A 22,299-nucleotide genomic window follows, 5' to 3' on the forward strand; every position below is an offset into this window, starting at 1 on the left:
ACCAAAAAATCTATTTTTAGAAAATATTGCGCCACCCTTCACGTCAAAAACCCGCGTGGATACACACAAATTTGCGTGGATGCGTGTATCAACTTGGTGACCTGAAATTGCCAGAGAAGTGCTTCTTATGGAAAGCCAACACGATGTGTTTTATGTACAGACGTCACGTCATTACAGTACTGTGCAAAAGTAACGAGAGCAAATTTCGCCGAAAGAATCTTGAATGAATCTTCCGTGAATGTTCGAAGCCGCTATTGTTATGACACGCTCGAAATTACGGTCTTGTCGGCGAAATAGAACTCGAAAATTCGAACGCATTTTCGAGCGGTATTTCGAAATTTCGGAAAGTCAGTCTCGAATTTTCGAAGAGGAATTCGATATTTCTAGAGAAAGGTATTGAATTTTCCGCAAATGAGTCTCTTAAAATGACGCTTTAGCCATTCAATTCACTCGAGGTTTAATCATCTCAACAACAATAGATGGATACGTAATCATGGGAACCGTAGTTCAAGAGAAAAGTCTGGGCACCATACCGTCGCTCACATGAATGTAAAGAAAATGTCACGCAGTTTGTTTTATTCCGGTTTATCTGAGGAGGATTCCACATCTTACCAATGTGTTTGACAAACTTTAATATGAGAAAACATTTACCCAGAACAGAAATAAAAAGTGCACTGGATAAATTTGCCGTTGCAGGTGGTAAAATCGACAATGCAGAGTCGGCCGTTTGCTTCACGATTGCTTTCTTGTGTCGTCGCACGTGGTGGAAGGAACAGTGCTTCAGCGCTTTTTGTTTATATCCTTTTTTAATAACATCCAGATTAAGTGCCCCACATCCCCGTCAATGTTTATGCGCATCCTGCTTTTGAACCCAAATTGAATAGGTTTACATAATTATCCGCATTTTGCCGTATTTGAGTCGACAAAGATGCCCGTCTTTTTTCAGATTAAATCACATTCAACTAAAATGACGTTTTTAGCCGATGTGAAGTTTATCTCTACATGTATGTATGTCCCAAAAAACTTTCCTACTATAGAGCAAAAGAAATATGCGCGGTAAAATGAAAACGAATACAGTTCACGCATGTCACAGCATAGCCTTTGGGTGATACAGTGTAGTGTTTATCTTACTGTACGTACGTCACGAAATTTCCATGTTCCTTTCGTTTCTTCGAAAATTCCTCGATGTTTCCTCTTGCTTATGCGAAAATTCTTTGCTATTTCGCTCATTCGAAACTTCGTTTCGTCGAAGTTTCGTTAGCTTTTCCGAATTTTCGATTTCCACGCAACATTTCTTCAAAAGTTTTTCGAATTTTTGAAGAAAGATTCGCGAAATATCGTTCGAAATTTCCTTGAAAATTCGTGAGCACAAAGGACGAATTTCGACGAATTTCGCTCTTATTAGTTTTGCACAGTACTGTACGTGCAGTTCTTCTGCGTTTATATTGAGGCATTCTCCTTTTATGTGTGATGTATACACAAATACATTGCCTGCAAACTTCGTTATACGCACTCTACTTCCCATTATATCATGTGCTTTCTTTGATATATACAGTGCAAGTGTCAGTATGTGCAGTCAAAACTTTGTTATATGTGGTGCATTTTCTTGTTATTTGACCTTTAACGCAGTTTTGATTACCGATCGAAAGATTATGAGCTGTGGATGTTCGCTGTGCAGCAAATTTTATGACGAAATACCCACAATGCGTCGCGAGAATAGTAGAACTCAAGCCTTGGCATATATTCTATTGACTTTGTATTTTCCTGCGCACACAAAGAGGAAAACATCAAAATGGAGTCCATCCTTGAACAACTGGGTCTTGGCACGCTGTTGGAAAGATTTGCCGAGGAAACAGTAGATGCAGAAGTAATCCTATCGATGTCGGAGAGTTCTTTAATTCGTCTGGGAGTAGAAACTCTGGGGGACTAAATCCGAAAAAAAGAGCGCTGCAAACAGTTCGTAGACGGAGAGAGGACAAGAAGTTTGTCTTCCACGAGCTCTTCTCCATCCCAGCAAATAATCGGAAAAGAAGCAGACTGTTTCAGCCCTGTAACAGCCGCCAAGACAAAAGTTGTGGGGCTTCGAAGACTGGTATTCTGTCGATGACAGTGAGGAGGAAGTCTTAGAGAAACTCACCAGCGATGTGCCAGGCGATGACGGGCTTCCAACCGGTTCCCCTCAGCTGAAAGAAGGCAAGGGCTTTGAACTAATGAGTTGCATGACCAACTCACGCGATTTAGCTGTCGTCAAGTCGTCCTGGTCTGTAGAAGGGCTAAAGACTCTTTTCACTCCGCAAACGAAGATATATCTCCGGCCTATCCAGAAGAATCTGAATATTAAAGGAAGGCAAGATAACAGGCTGACCTGCAATTTGACAGAGAAGTGCATGTTGTGTTTCAAGGAGTTTCCATTAAACGAACTTCGAACACATTTGGCAACCTGTAATTGTAATGTGTTCGAAGACAATGCTGAAGGTGAGGTCGTGGTGTCATCTGAAGATTACGTGCCCAGTATATTGTCAAGTGCTACAGTTACAGCAAATGACGTGGAATCCCAGTATACTGGTGAAAATGACACAAGCTCTTCATCTGTCAGTGTTCCTAGTAACCATTCAGAAAGTGGCAGAAATCCTGTTTTGACCCTGCCTTCCCCTGATAACTTAGACGTTGACATCAAATTTATAATGCCTGAGATAAAGGAGCACTGTAGTTCAACAGGTTTGTTTGTTTGTTTTTTATTTTGAACATCTCAGTAGTATTTAAGGTGGGGCCCAAACTTACCCTAATTTAAACCTGACTGATAATTCTAATTAGAACAAATCAAGTTTCTATTCCAGGATTGAAACATTTCTTTTGTATATACACAGCAGGAAAAGAAATTTTTAGATCCAGGAAAAGAAACTTGATTTGTTCTAATTAAAAATGACAGGATCAAGAACCAATTTCTTCACTAATAATAGAGTTGTAGTTAAGTATCCAAATCTATGAGTCAAACTTTATGGTTTTGATTCCTGTGGGTTGCAAGGTCAGAGATGGGGAACCATCCAGAGTTGGACTAAAACGTGTTCTTAAATCCTTGAAAATGAGAAAATTGAGACCCAAATGTAAGCGTTTTATTAGAAAATCAGTACCTGTTTAATCTGTTTTATATAGCATTGCTTCTAACTATAAAGGATGGAATATCACATTTGCTAAGAAACAAGACAGCTTCTTTAGCAATTATTTTGAGAAAGCTCTAATTCCTACAATTGGAGAGTTGCATTACGTCTCAACAACAGGACTGTTATCTGAAATTACCTCACCTGAAGTTGTCAAAAGAAACTTGTTCAAAGGTTCTTCGGAAGCCACAAATGCCCGCAAAAGAAAATGTACTAATCTTACAGAAAGCCAAATCAAGTCATGTAGTAGGGTTGAAACTCATTCACATTCAAATGCATTGTCAACATACGATGATACGAATACCGTTGATAGGGTTAAAACAACATGTAATGCCAAAAAGAAATGCAGAGAAGAAGGCAAATCGTAATCAGTACCAAAAACGCTATAGAGAAAAAATGTCATCTGGCCAAAAGGCAAAACAAAATCAATACCTAAAAAACTACAGGTCAAAAATGACACCTGATCAAAAGGCAAAACGTATGGAAACGCAAAAGGTGTATAGATCAAGAAAGAAACCCATTGAGCTGGCCATCTCAGAGTTCCATGACATGGCTTCAGAAGGTCGTGTCTATATATGTTTTTGTTGCAATCAGCTATGGTATAAGCAAAGTGTTCTAAATGCTAAAAAGCTAAAAGATCTGAATCCTGTCATCCATGAATGTCTCGAAGAAAAGAGAAGGACAGATACTGCTGAATGGGTTTGTAAAACATGCCAGTGCCATTTAGTAAAGAATAAAATTCCACCCTGTACTGTCGTTAACGGTTTGGTATTTTAACAGAAACCAACATTCTTTGATCTCAATGAATTAGAGTGAAGATTACTAGCTCCAATAATTGCTTTTCAAAAGTTAATGCAAGCTCCCAGAGGAAAACAACTTAAAATACATGGCAATATTGTGAATGTTCCTGCTAATGTAGCAAGCACAGTCAGCATGTTACCACGGTTACCAAGTGAGGCTGCAACAGTCAAAGTCAATTTGAAAAGAAAGCTTCAATATAAAAGTTCTGCATTATTATTGAATGTAAGGCCAACAAGGTAGTGCAAGCAGCGATTGGTTGATGAGAAATAGCAGTCTTTATAAAGATGAAGGCATTGCTAGTAATTCACAATGGGCCAATCAATATAACAAAGAAATTGAACAGGAACAAAATTTTGATGATGCTTGTAGTGACCAATCTCCAGAAAAGAATAGATGATGATGATCACTTAACTGAGAGTAAAGATGAAGTGCCAGCAGGTGTTACTGATACTATGTTTACATCAACTGACGTTTTAGAAGATAATGAGTGCCAGCATATTTTTAACATTGCACCAGCAGAAGGCAATATACCCTTAAGTATATTCGGGGATAAATTCTCTGAAGAGTTAGCATATCCAGGAATATTTCTCGGCCAACATCGTACGTTATGCAAGCAAATTCATTATAGTGATATATGTAAATCAGAACTGAGAAGATCAGACAGAAGGGCAGCCATGTGTGTTGAGGACATTTTTTACAACGCAAAAAAGTTGCAAATGAAAATTCTTTTAGGCAAGTCAACTATTGCACTCAGAAAATGTAAGGGAAATAAGAGAAATCTTACACGCTGGTGCCAAACCACCCCCCGAAGGGATTGTGAAGGCGTGGCAATTTTTTTCAAATATGGCGGCCAAAAATGCGCACAAAGTAGTCTGGGTAGATCTTTTGCCATTGTCGGTTTGAGATGGCTGTAAAAAAGCCCTTCGTTTGGGGACTGGATAAAAGTAAGGAAACTTTGGCAGCATTATTCGACTTGTCGAAGGTCTCAGCTTTCTGTTGATGTGCGGCTTGATAGTCTATTTTTCAGTTTTGTCTGTCGAATTTATCATGTTAACAGCCAAAAATGGCGATTTGGCTGCGCTCGCCGAGATTACAAGGTAAGTTTTCTGTGCAATATTTCTGGTTGTTTATGGTTTTAGGTCAAAAACTAAAATGATACGATTTTAGCTTAATCACATTTCTTTTGAAAAATGTAGCGGGAAGCAGGCAAAAACGCAACACAAAAAAATTAATCAATGGTGTTTGATGTGTGTTTCAGTGTGCCTTCGATAACTCAAAGGAAGCGTTGTTACGCCACAAAATGTAACAATTACAGTCGAACCAGGTCAAGCGTACCCCCCCAGACTCTATTAATGGGTCGATTATTTGAAAATTGAACCGATTAGTCGTTTCAAAGAATGCATTCATTTATTCATTGTTAGCGCGGATCGATGTTCAAATTAAAATTCGTATAACATAGATCCGCGCTAACAGTAAAAGCAATAGCCTGTAAAATTCAAACTACAGTACATAATTGAAACAGCTCGTTCGTTAAAACTGTTCCTGCGTGTTGTTGACACATTCATATAATTCGTTATGCAAATTTGGTCATGGCAAGAGCACAAAGTCAAGCGCTTGCAAATGAGTCGGGTTGAAAAATTCCAATTTATCTTTCATGTATAGCTAGCATTACCCACCTTGTAGCATGAAAAAGTTTGGTATGTATTATTATTTCACCAGACTGTCCATTATACCGCGACGAATAGCGCAACACATGTGCTGTCATTGTCGAAGGTCAACTGAAATGAACATCTTTCACTATGAGTTCGCATACTTTTCGCCAAATTAATTTGCATATACCTCAAAAAGAGAACCTTTTATTATGATAAAACGCTTCCAGTCCTTTTTCATTTTTGTTTTTGAATAACTAACGGAAAAAACGCAAGTGTACAAACGTAAAATGTCCATTTAGTGATCATTAGTGAGTTAAAACTTACGCGACAGGACCACCGTGCCCGGTTTAAAATGGCGAATTTTTTTTCTCACAGTACGCGTTGACTGCTGTAAATCAAGAGAAATCTGCTTTTTGGAAAATCCATTGCTATATAAGTCAAGAATTGCCGCTCTGAATATATATATTAAGAGGGGTTTTTCCCGCGGGCTTTCTGGTTTTCTGGTTTCATGTATTGTTCGTATAATCCAATCAGAAATCTAATTTTGATTTGAATACTTGAAACGACTAACGGGTTCAATTTTCAAATAATAGATTCATTAATAGAATCTAGGGGGGTACGCTTGACCTGGTTCGACTGTAACGCAAAATGTAACATAAACGCGAAATGTAACAACTTTTGACCCAAAATGTAATATTAACCCGAATTGTAACAACTTCTAACGCAACATGTAACAATTTCTTTAACGCGAATTGTCACAACTTTTTAACGCAAAATGCAACAAATTCTTTAACGCCAAATGTAACAAGGCAAAATGTAACAATCTTTTTGATAGATTATTGTTAGTAAAGCTTAAGGTACATTACTATCCACTGTGTGCGGGTGGCTAAACTTGGTCATACCAACCTTCAGTACAGCTTTAGCTATTATCCCTCGGTTGTCTAAACCTTACGAAGAATGGATTTTTGGATTCCCAAATTAATAAACTGCTGTTTATATTATTATCAATACCAGAGGTAAAGGGGGAAAGAAGAACGAAAGGTTGAAATATTCCCAAGTTTTCAGAATTTGGGAGAGGAGAAGTTAAGCGGAAGCGGTTGTCAGATTAAGTGGTAAAGGCGTAAACGTGGTGTTTTCCTTGCCACCAACACTACATACATACAGGAGGAGTTTCGATCGAAAGCTTTATCGCTGGTACATGAAGAATATATGGTTACTTAAACGACTTTTACTACCTACTTACACTTGTATTTACTTACAATACACTGTTGCTTTTCTCCATCATGAATCAAAGAACACGAAGAGAGTCAGAGTTACAGTAAAGAGAAGCTAAAAATCAAATTGAATCAGCCATTTAACAAGGATAAGAGAGTTGCTCTACTACTCTACGCTCTTTATTCTATGCGCTCATGAATAATTTTCTCCTTTCTTCATTCAACGATTCCTTAGCTTAACAATTTAATTCAAGAGAAAACGTCAACCTTTCTAAACCGAATGATTCTATTTGATACAGTTAACTCTTTCCTAGCGACCACTTCTCGTAAGCGACCGCCTCCCGTTTTGCTAAATACTGCTCCAAAACCTCTCTCAACGGGACTTGTGACCAGTAGGTTTGTATAATTTGCTTTTCAGTAGATGTTTAGCTTGACAAGAAGGCTAATATGTCCAAATCTCCTTCTTTATATATCAAGGCCAAAGTTGTGACGTTTTGCGTTGTTACATTTTGCGTCAAAAAAGTTGTTACATTTTGCGTTAAAAAGTTGTTACAGTTCGGGTTAATATTACATTTTGGGTCAAAAGTTGTTACATTTCGCATTAATGTTACATTTTGCGGCGTAACAAGCGTCGATTCCCAATCGAAGAATACCAAAGACAAAAGAAAAAGCGTACTGTCAGCCAGGTGCAGCTGCACCTGGAGCTCAAAGAGGAAAATAACAAGGCAATAGAAACCTTAAAAGTTAAGCTAGAAAAACAGAAAGGTGAATTAGAGCTGCTCACCAGGCAAGTGAAAGCTAGTGATGAAAGAATATCAAGAAGAAAAAGAAAAGTAAGCTTTTGAGTGATAACAAATATAAGTTTTATTTCACATTTATAATAACAAGAATAACCTTTATTTATTATTACAAAATGATGATGATAATAATAATAAAAATAATAATAATAATAATAGTAATAGTAATAGTAATAATAATAATAATAATAATAATAATAATAATAATAATAATAATAATAATAATAATAATAATAGTGACAATAATAATAATGACAATGATATAAAAAATTTGGTGTGATTATAGGTCTGCAAAAATTGTTGTTCTTTAAGAGGGATATTCATTCTTGACTTTTTAAATTGTTTTTGTCATTCAGCTCAGTCAGGGCCATGTCTCAGACTTAGCAAGTCCAGTGCCACCATCAAAATTTGCAAAGACAGTAGGACCAAACCATGCCACGGTAAGACGGCCAAAAGTTCCCAGTAATATACTGTCGAGTAATAGTCAGAAATTAGACCTCTCAAAGGCCCACTTTCGTAGAAGAAGGAAGAAAACAGAACAGGCCTTGAGACCTATCCATTGTGGAAGTAATCCTTTTACTCCAGAGAAGGAAAATATAAGGTCAATAAATGATGGCCTTTGGACCACTTTGATTAATTCTGCCTCAGAAGCAGAAATGGCAAAGTACATTCAACAATCAAATAAGTGCATGGAATCAATATTACCAAAAACATTAAAAAGGAAGATCAGTGACTATGAAAAAAGTCAGAAAAATCAAATACGAAGCATGCGTGTTTTATATGAAAGTGGTCTCTTAGGGAAGAGAAAATACACAAGTATCAGAAACAGTTCTGACATCAGCTGTGAGCCAGCTGGAAAGAAGAGGAAAAACAGCAAGACAGAAATCATGCCAGGGTTGACAATTCCAAAAATCCTCCCATATAAAACTCTAATGGCATCCCTGCATGCAATTGATATTGGAGAAGTTCTAGATTTGTCAACACTCGCAGCACAACTGTCTCTTAAACCAGTTCATGGAGTTTATAGGCCACTGGAGCCACTTATTTTGAGGCTGGCAGACCTTTACCTCCAACTCCATTCAAGTGATCCATTGCTGCATTGGTTTAATGAAGAGGAAAATGTGATCTGGGTACCTGTTGGGGCAGATGGTGCCCCTTTTGGCAAAGAAGATTCAGCAACTGGTTAGTTAGTATAGAGCGTTTTCATTCACGTGACTACTGGCCATATTGGTTTACTGGGACAAAAGAAAGTATTTGCATAAAAATAAAGTTCAATTCCGAGAGGTTTAGTCTGGGACACCAACATGGCTGTTGTGACGTCATGTGAAAACACTATAGTTACAGTTAGCTAATTGGTTGCAGGTAGTTTTTGACTGTTTATTCAGTTTGGCTAATGATAGGCAGCATTAGATTTTAGCTCCATGAAGATTGTTTATGTTTTTGGACAATCCTTGTTATTTATATATAAATAAATATTATAATATTAAATTTGATATGATACAATTATTACTATTAATAGCTATTAACCTTTATTTGTGGGTCATTTGTTTTGCTTTCTTATTTGAAACATACAAAGATCTTTAATAAAATGTAGTGTACACTTATTAAAGGTGCTACCAACATCAGGTAATGTTGGTTGGTTCAGCAAATAAATCTGTGTGACAATTTAATAACACAATATTTTAAGCTAATTATCAGACATAACCACACATTACCATACTCAAAAACAAGAGAGAAAAATTAAACCAAGGATGAAATAATTATTGAACCACAACATAACCAACATGACATGGTGTTTCTTTTGGTTAGTCACCCTTCTGATTCAATGTTATACATGCTACCAAAGAATAACTGGTATTCTATGTTCTGCATTTCCTTTAACTGCCTTCTGCTTATTCTAATTCCTCATTATTTTCTTTCTTTTTCTCATTATTTCGCTTTACAGCTTGATCAGTTTCTTGAATTTATTAAATCGAGTTCAAAGCTGCAATGATAATCATTTGCTCCTTGGAGCAAATTGTGTTGAAGACCACCCTTTGATGAAGGCGTACACGGAACTTCTCACAAAAGAAATGGAGGAGTTAGAGAAGAAAACCTGCAAAACTCCTCGGGGTCACTCTGTCAAGTTCAAATTCAAATTAATTCCCGCTGGTGGCTCCATTGGAGGTACAGATGCCACATGGCAACCATGGAATTACCAAGACAGGTTAAAAACAGTAAAGAAGGTGGAGAACTTCAAGAATCGCTTACGGGATCCTTCTGGCAAAGAAAGGGGTAAGGTAACAAAATACATCGCACAAAACAAATCCAGACAGGAGTTTTAACCTCCCCTAGGAAAGTATGTAGATAACATTAAACCTGATCCCCTCCACAACACAAACAATGCATGGCAACAGTGGTTTATGACCATGTTAGCTGTAGCCATGCAGTATACTGAAGACAAACAGTTAAAGGCTGCGACAATGTTATCAGAAATGCCAAGTTCTAGTGTTGTTGTGAAATTCCTTCATTGCATTAAAGATGGTCTTAAGTGTGCTCGATTCTTCAAAAACTTTGTACGGTGATTATCAGAGAAGCGCAAAAAAGGAATGCCCTTTACGTACAGATTCACTGGGTTAGAGTCCAAGAAATTCAGTTGGAACTTTGCCCTTCTTGTCCAGGAACTTTTGAGAATCCCCAACCTTTCCAAGTCTTCTGAGGTAAGACTTCATGCAATGGCATTCATGGCTGTGCAATTTAGAGAAGCTGTTGCTCTGTACTCCAGAGTAAAGATACAAGAAGAACAGGTGACAGCACTGAAAACCTGTTGTCAGCAATATTTCACTGCCCATTGCTTTTTTCTAGCTGAGGTAAACCCTACAGTGTGGACAATAGGGTATGCAATACCTCACCATACTGATCAGTTGTTCAAAGAAAGCGGTTATGGCCTTGGGCTGAATTCCATGCAAGGACGCGAAGCCAAGCATATAGAACTGGCACGGTATGTGAAAAATACCTGCAATGTTCACAAACATCTGAGGTGGTGGACAGTGTTTAGGCACGAATACATTTCATTGGTATGGCTTAGGGAATTAGATCCCTTTAGCATAAATTACCGTTGTGAAAAAAAAGAGCTAAGTGATTCCTGCATTCCCAAGAGAGTTGCAACTAAAAATACATTATACTGCCTTTGTGGACTACAAAAATTAACCTCTGTTGATGATGCATCCACCATTTGTTCAAGCAGCATAATGTAGCAAGTGAAGGAAAGTGCGGCTGACAGGAAAGTAACAGCATCTTTAATATATATATTTAGGCAAGCCTAAAAGCGGAGCTCCACATTTATTATGTTTTAAATAACATATAATGACATATATGTCTGTTGGCCCCTGACCCGTCTCAGCCCTTTGAACCAATGTAATAGAAAATAGTATGAAAAGTGACGTGACCCACTTCAGAAAAGTTCTTCAGTGATCCGGTAGGGCAACTTTTTTCAATTGATTTTGTAGAAAAGAAATTCACGGAAAACAAAATGTTACCGATATATAGAAGATTATAGGGTTCGTTTGTCTTCAGCTCCTTGTATTATCTTTAAAAGGCATCGTTGTACACGCGGGGTTGGCAATATCTGATTTACAAAATACGTAAGATAGCAACATGGTCACTCTCTAGTCTTACATATCACGGTGAATGACTACCATGGATGGGTTGAACATGCTCATTGCGGCGTCATAGCACAAACCAATTAGCTCCTACAGTCCACTATGTGGTAAGCATCAATTGGTAACTAGTAATCCATATTTGATTTCGTATCCAATGACCTGAAAGCTAGCGAAATGTCTTCTGTTCTGCTGGAATTTAACAACTAATCTCATGTCCTCACTTTCTTCATTATGCTAGTTTTTAGGGAGCACTGAAAACGACTGTGTGGAAAGCTACAGGGATATTATCTGCTCTCGTATTAATGTGGTTAACACACATGTCAAAACGCATGCTCAGAGATTTTGACTTTGTTGCACCGTTGTACATGGTCCACAAAAATATTGTTTACCGCACTGCGATGATTGGCTAAGTGAATTAGTTAAGAGTGGACAAAACATTCTTCACGGTAATTGCCCCATTCCCATTTCTACTTTTTTTTTCAATTCCCCACGTGCACTTCAGGTTACTGAAATCTCATTTTTCCAAGGCGAAGGCAGGTCAACATATACCAGTTCCCATTCTACCCCTCCATAACCCTCTTTGTTCAATAGGCTAACAATATAATTATCTAACATAATATTCACCGAGTAAACATGAAAGGGTGAGATAAAGGCTGTAAAAATTCATGATATTGCTTTGATCTGGACCAAAGTTCATTTCAATTCCTTCAAAACATCGCGTTCAGAAGTTAGTTACGGCAACAATCAGAACATTCAAGAATGTACGGGAAACACCTTATCCCCCCCCCCCAGAAAACTCCACACAGGGTGGAGATTGGCGCAAATTAAAGGTAGCAGTTCTCGCATGCATCACAAAATTCGCGCCATTGCAATTGCAACAAGCGGAAATGGCGCGAAAATTCGTATCGGAGGGAGGCCGACGCGCTGCAAGTTGCCATTTTTTTTTTCAGCGTTAAAAAAAAGAAGGTAAGTTACATTTTTCTCTTTTATTTTCTTTACGGAAAATGCTTTATCTTCACTGGTCTATTGTTAGAAATATTGTCTCTTTTAACGATACGCCCTTTATGGGTATTGACCATTTTTCATCAATTTTACAGGCAAATGGCAAGTAGACAAAAGACGGACGGCTCCGCCAAGAACAAGTAAGGGAAAGTCGTACACTTACGCAGTTTTGCTTCTTATTTTTTTAAATTGACTTTGCACTTATCCAGTTACTTCGTACAAAACTAAAAATAATCTTATATTAAGGGTTCATAATTTCATGTTTAAAATACCAATTTAAAGTCCACAAACATATTTCGGCAGCCCCGGGAACAGCCCTCCCTTTTTCGATGGCGGTGTGAAGCTTTGTGTCGGATATTGACAGCGTTGGTTACGAAAATTAGCAGCAATGAAGAAAACAAGACAAAACAACGTGTAAATAATTTACACGTTGAACAGTTATAATTATTATAACTGTTCAAGTTCTTTATGCGTGAGTTTATGCAGAAACACGGTTTGGAAGTTTATAGTCGTTATGTCATGTTTGAAATTACGCACAATTATTTTTACCCTACATGTTGATCCCCTTAAAAATTATAATCTCGCTTTCTCGCAAGGATGCATGAGTCTAAACCACTCTCTCTACATCAGGGATACATCAAAATGAAAGGCAGAATAAATGAAACAGTAAAAAAAAAAAAAAAAAAAAAAAGGCAAAGAAAGCGAAGCAGCAAAATGATTTTTACGGTGTAACTTCAAAGGTGTTCCACTCTAACTCGCTTTCTACATTTTGCGATTTTTTTTATTGTTCTAATCCTTTTCGTACGGATTTTCGTAATTTAGAAACTTTACATGATTAAAACAGTCAAACGTTCCTTTGAAGGCATTGTATCCCACCTATTCCCTCACAGGAAGTGTTCCGTTTAGTTTACGCACCTCAAGCTGCCTACATTGCTCTCTTTTAAATATTTTCAACGTCATAATGCGTATTAAAATTAGTTCGTAAAATGTTAAAAAAATATTTTTTCCCATCGTTAGATGAACCAAGATGAAGACTCTGTTACCGGTAACAAAGACATTTCTTGCTTTTACCTCTTTCTGTTTGCTTGACATTGACTTCTTACCATGGTGTAGTTCTGTTTTGAGCGTACGCTACACAGTATCTGCCTTTACGCACAATTGTTGATAATGAGCTTTTTTTTCTACGCAGTAACAGAATCAGAGCACGAGCACGAGGAAATTCCACCGTACCGCCCTCGGAGTAAGTATTACAATGCACATGCTGTTATTCTTTAATTATTAACCCTTTCCTCGTTTCAATATTCTCTGGATGAGAGCCAGGAGCGGAGGGGTGATAAGTATCATTTTACTGGTGTTCAAAGAAAGTAAAATCGTTCATTTTATGGAAAACTCTTCCTTCGTTTTTTTAGATGTTTGATTAACTAGGTGCACTTACAATTCTTGCAAAATTTAAAAGCGTGCTCGCTTTCCCTCACAATCTATATTTTCAGACCACTAGGACGAAACTTTGACTTTTGTATCGTTATCCCATCTTAACATCTCATTATTACTTCCATTATATTGCAGAAAAAAAGAACAAAAGAAGTCAGAAGTAAGTGCAACTCATTGGATTATATACTATCCATGATTTCCCATGTTTACTATTTTTGCAGGGGTGGGCAAGAGGAAGAAAACACCCATAACAAACGTGACAGTTGTGTATGCAGTTATTTGCACATTTTAATATTAAGTCGTTTTTTTGGAGGGATATAGGTCAATTCCATAGGGAAAAAGAACTATTGTTCGAAATGTGAGGACCTTGAAACCGTCACTAAGTGAAATAAATGTGCGATTGTTGTCTAGTGAGGTAGTGATCACAATCAGAGATAACGTTCACAAGAGATGAAAAAGTAACTGGCAATTGATTTTCTGCACATGAATTAAAAAGGTCACTGCTGATTGAGTGAAAATGTTAGAGAGGCATACTCAATACCAGCTGGTGGTATGCTTTAACTGTTTGTTTCAAAGTCCTGTTTTTCCAAGAGATAATACACAGCAATATGTTTATGTGTTGGAGAACCAGCATTACTAAAAGACAGCAAATTTATTACAATGTTAAATTTCACTGCATATTTATTAACCGTACTCATAACCATACACTATTTAGACAGTTTAACTTCCTATTCCACCTCTTTACAGGGTGCTATACGTGTCATGGCTATGGCCACAAGGCCAAATTCTGCACTTCAACAGATGAAGGTAAAACTGCAATTAAGTCACCTCTATATCTCTCTTTACTACAGAAAAGTATGTTAATTTATTGTTACGCACCTTTTGTAATTTTTGATAGATGACAACATCAAATGTTACTCTTGTAAGGGGTTGGGACACAAAAAAGCTATGTGTCCCACCCCCAGGGGCAGAGTGGCACCAAACAAATGGCGCCCCCACAAAAAAAACAGTGCATCAAGACAAAGGTAATTATTAACAGCAATAATGTATCAAGGTAGACATTTACTGTGAATAGACTTCATTAACAGGTTTCATTGGCTAAAAGTACTTTTTTACAATTCTTTACAGAGTCCATGGGTTCTAATAATTTTTCATTAGTTATGTACTCTTAAGTGTTAATTCTGTGTGCAGAAATGATATCCTTTGGCATGACCATTTAAAATAACACCTTTTTAGCAAACATTATTATGTTAAACATTTGTTATTTTGCATTTTACAAAATTAAACTTCAAAGTGTTCTTGAATTTTGACTTTGAGTGGTCCTTAAAGATTACTTCTCTGAAGTTATTGTTTTGGATATAAGTCCAAAATTCATAAGACAACCATAATTTCCCATTCTGTAACATTATGCACCTATCAATGTTAAGCCCGAATGGGGGGACCCCGGGCATATGTGGGGCATTTGACCTCTTTTGCCTTCCCCACCCTCAGGAGTTTGACTTAGAATCAGGGCCCCAGGGTGGGGACGTTTGCTTTTTTCTTGCGAGGAGGACTGGTAGCTAGTCACGTCTGTGCCGGCCATCTTGGAATTCACGGGAGCGCTGGCTGGAAAGCACGGCTGTTTTTGAGGTAAGCCTCGTTTCTGTAAACAAAAACACTGCTTCTCACTACTGGTTGTCAATATAAATTGATGGAACACCTTACTCTGTGGGGATTGTGTGGATTTTTGATAATGTCTCGCTTTTCGTCAGAGAATCAAGGCTTGGAATTCATTCATACATTCTAATGTTTTCTATCCATTGACTAGGACAATGCCTCTTTTAAAAATCTGCAGCGCGTGCAGAACACTCCGCTACAGCATTGTAGCGGAGTCAATGGTTGATTTAAAAAAGAAAGGTACGTAAAGCAGATATTTAATACAACTCTTGTACTACAGTGTTGAGTTTTTAATATTAAAACGAACTTTATAATAAATACTGCATAAGCTTACTGTTTTTAAACAAAGCACTACTCACTATTTTTTTGATATAAAAGATATGATTACGTTTGTGCCTATATTGTTGAATGACATTTCCCCTTTTGCTTTTTTGTACATATAAATCTAAAATTTGATACTGTAGTCTATACAATTTTTAAGCTTGATGTGTAGTCTAGTGTGAGAATATGACTTATCCTTGTGCACTCTATGGTAATAAAATGGAGGTTATTAGGAGCATATTGCAGTGGATTAAAACACTTGTGTGTGTTATACGATTCTGTAGCATATTTTTTTGTGGAAAAAAAAATTGACAAATATGTTGTGCATCTTTATAAACCAAAATATAATGGTCAATTCGTTTTGTCTTTAAAAACTAACAGGCAAGGAAAAGTTAAACGGAGACAGCATTGTTTTGGAAGAGGATGGGAGTGTGGTTGATGAGGATGACGTTGTGAAGGCTCTTGACAAGAACACAGTTCTGATGGTCTTAAAAGAAGACGAATCTTGGGCTCCTATGTCACAAGCAAGTGTTTCACAAAACATAGAAGAAAAAAAAGGAAGAAGGAACACAGAGAGAACATCGACCACAGATGGATGTATGCGTCTTGATAATTTCGGTGGCACTTTAAAACTACGGAAACCAACAGAAGAGGTATGACATTCATTAAAAACCTTTACCCCCCAAATAGTCATTTTTCATAAATTAAAAAAATATAAACAGGAAGTGGTGATAATATTAAGTATAGTTATGTAAAGAAGATATTACTGTATTTCATTGTTTCTAATGTTTTCTTTCATTATGCTGAAGCAAAAATATTGGGATTGTATAACATGTATACAGATATATATGTGCTGTTGTAAGATGATGCAATTTCACTTCTTTTCTGCTCTTCCTCATATAGGACATGTTACAATTAGACCAACCCCAGAGTGAACTTGAAGAAAAAGCTAAGATATATGGCAAATCTGGAAGGAGCCTTACACCATATCAAGTGGCGGTTAATAATGCTGCCATTGTTTTAGCAAAGGAAAACCCTGATGTAGTGTTTGATAAGGGTAGGTGTAATTTTTGTATATATCACAGGCATGCATTTCTAAATATGAAACTCAAAACTTGTAGAGAGTACATTACTGTTTGTCTTGTAGTTGCATTATTGGTATAGTGGGATGGCAGTTTTTATCAACTGCAACATTTCTTCTTTCAAATATTATACAAGGAAGCTTATACTTACCCCCAAAGTTCACTTGGTCATCTTCTGTTAAAACATTGGTCAGATAAATCAAAGTTGGTAAGTCCCAAATTAAATCTAGAGGGTTTTAGTGTATAGTGCTGGTATTACAATGGGTACTATTCCACACTAAGTTCTTTTTGTAAATGAGAAGTTCAAAACCATAATTTATAACCGGTGCTACCAATTTAAAAAATAGGGGCAAGTTTCCATTGTGCAGGAATGTGGGAATTATCTTACAGTCAAGTTTGGTGGTTTAACTTCCCTATTTAACCCTACAGGGAAGCTGCTTACAATGGCTAGGGATAAAGTTACCACCGATGGCTACCTATTTAAAAAAGGGCATTCAAGATCAAAACACATGTCAAGTGAATCTGACGAGCCTCCTTGTAAAAGAAAGAAAATTGACGCAGAAGAGAGGGCACGTGAAATAAAGCTGTTGCAAGATAATTTGGAGACATTAGACAGTCGCCTTCGCGTAGAGCAGCAGCTTTTGGATAAGGCGCGCTCCCTTCAGAATTACAAGCAGTGTGATGAAATACTTGGAGAAACGATAAAAGTAAGGAAGGAAAAGGCAACTATCCAGAATCATTTGCTAGAGTTGCAAAAACGAGAGAATAAGTCTTCATGGTACCACAGGAAAAAGCAGAAAAAACAACACAAGGAAACTAATGTGAAACAAACAGAGGGGAATCAGAAGCTTCCTTTCCTTTTCAGACGTATGACCAGCACGTCCAGCGAGAGTGATACTAGTATCATTTCCACCTCAGAATCTACTACAGAATATGAAAGTACAAGCCCCAGGAAAGAGTCTGATGATGCTGGTGATTGTACTGCCGAAGAACCCGCTGGTATTAGTAAGCAGGATTTTCAGGAAACCCCTCCACATCAGCAAACAATGTGAGGGGGGTCAGAGAAGAACTTGTTGCTATTTATTATCGTGAACAAAAACGTGAGTTGTCGAAATGTGCGGCTGTTGGACAGGATATTTGTATTTCTGTATTTGAAGGGCTCTCTTTGGAGGAGTATGTTGATGTTCGTTCTTCAGTGTGCAGTACCACACACAAACAACCTTGTAAAAATTGTTGTGGTTTGCTTCAGGTTGCAAATGAAGTGCTACAGAAAGGTTTTTTGAAGTTAAGGTCAGCATTTGAAATGGCATATCCAGATGCAACTTACAAATCTTGGCATGCTCGAAGGAGGATGCTTCAAACACCATTAGCAAGTCTAGGGATTGGAAATCGAAGTAGAGGTAGCTACTCCATCTTCTAAGTGGAAAACAAGATCGAGTGAAGTATTCAATAATGCAAACGCTCTTAAACCAGTGGATTAAATGTGAAACAGCGGAGCCATCTTTGCTGCTTACCAAAGAAACTATGAACAGTCTTCTTCAAATTGCAGAGTCTGATGCAGAGAGAAAACGCCTCAAGTATGCCGTTGTTAGGGCAACTGGTTTATCTAACACCAAGGCAAAAGAAAAGTATGGGTTTAGTGATATTGGCACCACTTTATCCCAAGTAGAGCAAACATTTGATGAAGTCTCAGCCATCCATGAAGCGATTGAGAAAATTGCTCAAGTAAAAGACAAAGTGTTGCTAAAATCACTAGGTGTTCCAATGGAGATAGAAGGTGAAAGTTCGGATGAAAGTGAAAGCGATGATGATGACGGCGCTGGTGCTGATGATGAAGATGGCCATGGGTGTGGCAATAATGATGGCGACAGTGATGGTGGGGGTAATGATGTTGATGGTGATTGTGGAGGTGGTGGTGAAGGTGATCATGCAATTTCCTCACAGGTTAGTAGTGGTGATGTTGAAAGTGCACAGAACCTGACCTGCACGCAGGTTGATGGTAGACATCAGTTCCAATTAACAGACGAACAATACAAGCATATCAGTGATACTGGCGAATGCTATATGAACACCCACCAACTCCTTGACATCCTTCGCAAGTGCAACTTAAACTGGTTGGAGTTCGTCTGTGCATTAGAGGTGTTGATGCCAAATGCTGCAGAACATGTTCTTGAACAAGTGCTACTCGACTTTGCAGGGCAATTGCCCTTCCTTGACCTCAGTGAACATGATGAGCGCATTATAGAACAGTCCCGGCAGGTATACCTTGAGGAGAAAAGGCGCCAAGAAATGGAGAGTGAAATCGCTGATGGTATGATAGTGTCAGATTCCGATTCTGATTGCGCTGAAGAGTGGCAACGTGTACGTGATCCTCCTGATGAAGCTGGACTGGATATTATCAAGAAAAAGAGGGCAGCGATCCGAAAAAAAGCAACAAGGGAAGTTAAAAAACCTGTTGCAGAAAGGCGTTATTTAAGAAGAAGGAAAAGCAAGAAAGTTGGGAGAATACAAAGGGAACACCCTGACATTGGCGAAACAATTGAACAATACATTCAAAAGTGTGGTGTGGGTGCCGATGCTTGGAGGCGAACCGGTGTGTTGAAATTTGATGGCAACAAGTGTGTTGGGAGGAAAGTTACGTTTAAAAGAATTCAGGAACATCTGCAAGCCAAATACAAATCTTCTTTTAGTTATGGAAGTGTTGTGCAGTTGTGTGTTGTCCGGAATAAATGTCGCAAGTCTGCTGCTAGATACAAAGGGTTGGCACAAGTCGTACAGAGACGTGCTAGAAAGGGGTTCACGCTAAAATACAATCCCGATGCTCATTGGAGTTCTGCATTGTATGCCGGCTTCGATAAGCTGCAGTACACTAATGGAAACAACATCTTGAACCTGGGCCGTGATGATCAGGCTGGCTTCAGGTTAGATTCAATGACCACACATAAGCAGCATGGAACTCTGTGTTTGAAGAATGAGGTCCCACTGACCACTCGAACAGACTATGTGAATCGATATCCCTCTGTCTTGCAGACAACATCGTACAATTTTCCTGCGACCGACACATTAGGAGAAATATGCGCTGGTGTTGTTAAAGCCCAGCCACTGTACTGCAAGAATCCTGCCCAGCACTTTGAAGACCTCCTGATGGTAGAAGACAAACCAGAAGTAAAGCCTGCGTTTCATAACCATCAAACAGGCAAATTGAAGGAAACTGAATGTGCCAGAGTTGATGGTGGAGCAGATGAGGGTCCCATACACAAGGAAGTGCAGTATTGGTGGACCAAGAGGCACCTACAGAAAGAACACAAGGCAACACTTATCTCAACCAGGAACAGTGGGGCGAGTTATCGAAACAGAGTCGAATTGCAGAATGGTTGCTTGGCGCTGGGTCACGCAAATCTCTTCATTCCATCAACTTTGTATGGATCCTGCCTTGAAAATGGCAAGGTCAACAGTGACATTCTCTGTAAAAGTTTAAGTTCTGCTATCGATGTTTACTTGAGCCGAGTCAACCAAAGCCCATGTGCCGGAACGGTAATACACCTCTGAAAGGGTCCTGACAGCAAAGATACCCAAACTGAACAGGCTGCAGTGCTAACATATTTAAAGGGAAAGAAAAATGAAAAGGAGCAGTTAAGGAAGAGCCACCCAGATCTTTATAAGAGCATTCATGAAATTTGGACACTGAGGAATAGCCATATGGTACCAAATCTACCATCCCAGTATCTCTTCTACCTTAGATGCTGCTATAATCCTCAATGCATCCACCCAGTCTGCAAGACAACTCAGCTGGAAGACATACCATGGTTCCCTGGTGGCCCATCCATCTCTTTTCTGCCCATACCTACACCTGATCCTACCAGGCCGTTTGGAAGTGATGCTTGCACTGAATGCAGTGGGTTTTGTGCTGGCCATTACATGAAACTGAACAAGCTTCTGGATTACGTTAACAGTAGCAACAATCTTCCAAAGGCGAAACCACCATCTGAGATTCTTCTAGAGGCTCACAAGAAATGGAAAGGGATCCCTGACAATTCTGCAGTACTAGCCATTGCAAAAGAAGCACTTCTTCCCCCAGAAGAAGTTCGTCTCTGGCTGAAGCATTTGGAGGATGTGGCATGCAATCGCAAGAGGGGGGCAAAGAAAGCAGCAGCCAAACGGCGAGAACGTCAAACCAATTTGAGACAGAGAACTGACGCGTCAAATGTTTGCCATACATGCAACAGTGAAGAGCCACCACTTGCAGAAGACGACAATGATGAAGATGATGAGCAAATGATTGATTGGGTAGCTTGTAATTCCTGCGCTCAGTGGCACCATATTGCCTGCGTGGAGATTGAGAGCATTTCAAAGTGGGCTTGTACCTCCTGCAAATAATCTAATCAGTTGTATAACTCAACATGATAGACTTTTCGTTTCTGTTAGATTGAGAATATGACATCTGATTGTATCATTCTAGATTCGCGTAGCTCAACAAGGCCCATTCAGTTATTGCATTAGATTGAGAAAAATAATGATATCTGATTGTACCATTCTAGATTAGCGTAGCTCAAGGTGCATTTAGGTTTTGTATTAGATTGAGAAAATGATATCTGATTGTATCATTCTAGATTCGCGTAGCTCAACAAGGTCCATTCAGTTTTTGTATCAGATTGAGAAAATGATATCTTATTGTATCATTCTAGATTCGTGTAGCTCAACAAGGTCCATTCAGTTTTTGTATTAGATTGAGAAAATGATATCTGATTGTATCATTCTAGATTAGCGTAGCTCAAGGTGCATTTAGGTTTTGTATTAGATTGAGAAAATGATATCTGATTGTATCATTCTAGATTTGCGTAGCTCAACAAGGTCCATTCAGTTTTTGATTTTTTCACGTGAAATGCTAGATTTGTTGATTATTTTCCTCGGATTACACAAAGCATCAAAGGAGTTCAAAATATAAAAAAAAAGCTTGGCAATTTATATCAATTATTTGTAAAATATACACAACAACTACTATGAACTTTAGGGATATTACTTCCCTAAGGTGGGGATATTTGATCTTATTTGACCCAGTTTTGGGGCCCCACGGTGGGGACTTTGACCAAAAAATCTTCTGAAAAGTCAAATGCCCCACATATGCCCGGGGTCCCCCACCTCGGGCTGAACATTGATAGGTGCATTAGTATGAAATTCAATACTTAGGCACTTCCACTTTCCCAATTTAAATTATTTACAGAATTTTGTTTCCCTTGTTTAAGATACTAATAGCTGCACATTTCATTTCTTTCAACAGAAAAAAACAAAAAGGAAGCAAACGGCAAGAACGTCTTTTACATCTATAATCAGTAAAATCACTATGATATTACTGATTATAGATGTAAAAGTACATCTTAATACAGAAAAATAACAATGTTAACTTAAAAGTAATGTGCAGTTCCAGAAAATATCCAGGACCACCCCATGGAAGGTCAACAGAAATTCTTACGGTGAGGTAGGAGCTTAAATGAAATGTTGTGGGGAGGATGTCTGACGCAAAGCAATAAAACTTTCCATAAAATG

The 22,299-nt window shown here is 38.2% G+C and overlaps 2 protein-coding genes, 1 long non-coding RNA gene and 2 pseudogenes across 4 annotated transcripts in view; all 5 read left to right on the forward strand.

Annotated features, from left to right (window-relative positions):
* The first annotated feature begins 3,611 nt into the window (after nucleotides 1-3,611).
* LOC146454622 (uncharacterized) lies at nucleotides 3,612-5,245 on the forward strand (annotated as a pseudogene).
* LOC146454623 (uncharacterized) lies at nucleotides 5,007-10,927 on the forward strand (annotated as a pseudogene). Its single transcript, XR_014859251.1, has 5 exons — nucleotides 5,007-5,056; nucleotides 6,447-6,468; nucleotides 7,455-7,658; nucleotides 7,979-8,808; nucleotides 9,568-10,927. The product of XR_014859251.1 is annotated as an uncharacterized LOC146454623 (transcript).
* A 2,526-nt stretch (nucleotides 10,928-13,453) lies between these two features.
* LOC146454624 (uncharacterized) overlaps nucleotides 13,454-22,299 on the forward strand; it is a 9,568-nt gene continuing 722 nt past the window's right edge. The window contains exons 1-4 of the long non-coding RNA XR_014859223.1: nucleotides 13,454-13,505; nucleotides 13,832-13,856; nucleotides 14,444-14,503; nucleotides 22,034-22,299. The exon at nucleotides 22,034-22,299 is cut by the window's right edge and continues 722 nt beyond it. This is a non-coding gene — a long non-coding RNA (uncharacterized LOC146454624). The remainder of the gene's footprint in view (nucleotides 13,506-13,831; nucleotides 13,857-14,443; nucleotides 14,504-22,033) is intronic.
* Nucleotides 15,421-16,345, forward strand: LOC146454625 (lipid transferase CIDEB-like). The gene is made up of 2 exons (XM_085095205.1): nucleotides 15,421-15,592; nucleotides 16,055-16,345. Exons 1-2 carry the CDS (start codon nucleotides 15,508-15,510, stop codon nucleotides 16,330-16,332), a joined length of 363 nt encoding a protein of 120 aa, XP_084951331.1. The 5' UTR covers nucleotides 15,421-15,507; the 3' UTR covers nucleotides 16,333-16,345.
* LOC146454626 (uncharacterized) lies at nucleotides 17,132-18,110 on the forward strand. The gene has a single exon (XM_085095204.1). The coding sequence runs from the start codon at nucleotides 17,199-17,201 to the stop codon at nucleotides 17,805-17,807; it is 609 nt and encodes a 202-aa protein (XP_084951330.1). The 5' UTR covers nucleotides 17,132-17,198; the 3' UTR covers nucleotides 17,808-18,110.

This window comes from Pavona decussata, unplaced genomic scaffold, assembly GCF_977016875.1.
Source record: "Pavona decussata unplaced genomic scaffold, jaPavDecu1.1 SCAFFOLD_300, whole genome shotgun sequence".
In the NCBI taxonomy this organism is placed as follows: domain Eukaryota; kingdom Metazoa; phylum Cnidaria; class Anthozoa; order Scleractinia; family Agariciidae; genus Pavona; species Pavona decussata.

Coding starts and splice junctions, on each gene's coding strand:
- LOC146454625 (XM_085095205.1), top strand. CDS start 15,508: ATGCCTCTTTTAAAAATCTGCAGCGCGTGCAGAACACTCCGCTACAGC. Junction 15,593..16,054: donor GGTTGATTTAAAAAAGAAAG/GTACGTAAAGCA, acceptor AAAAACTAACAG/GCAAGGAAAAGTTAAACGGA.
- LOC146454626 (XM_085095204.1), top strand. CDS start 17,199: ATGGCTAGGGATAAAGTTACCACCGATGGCTACCTATTTAAAAAAGGG.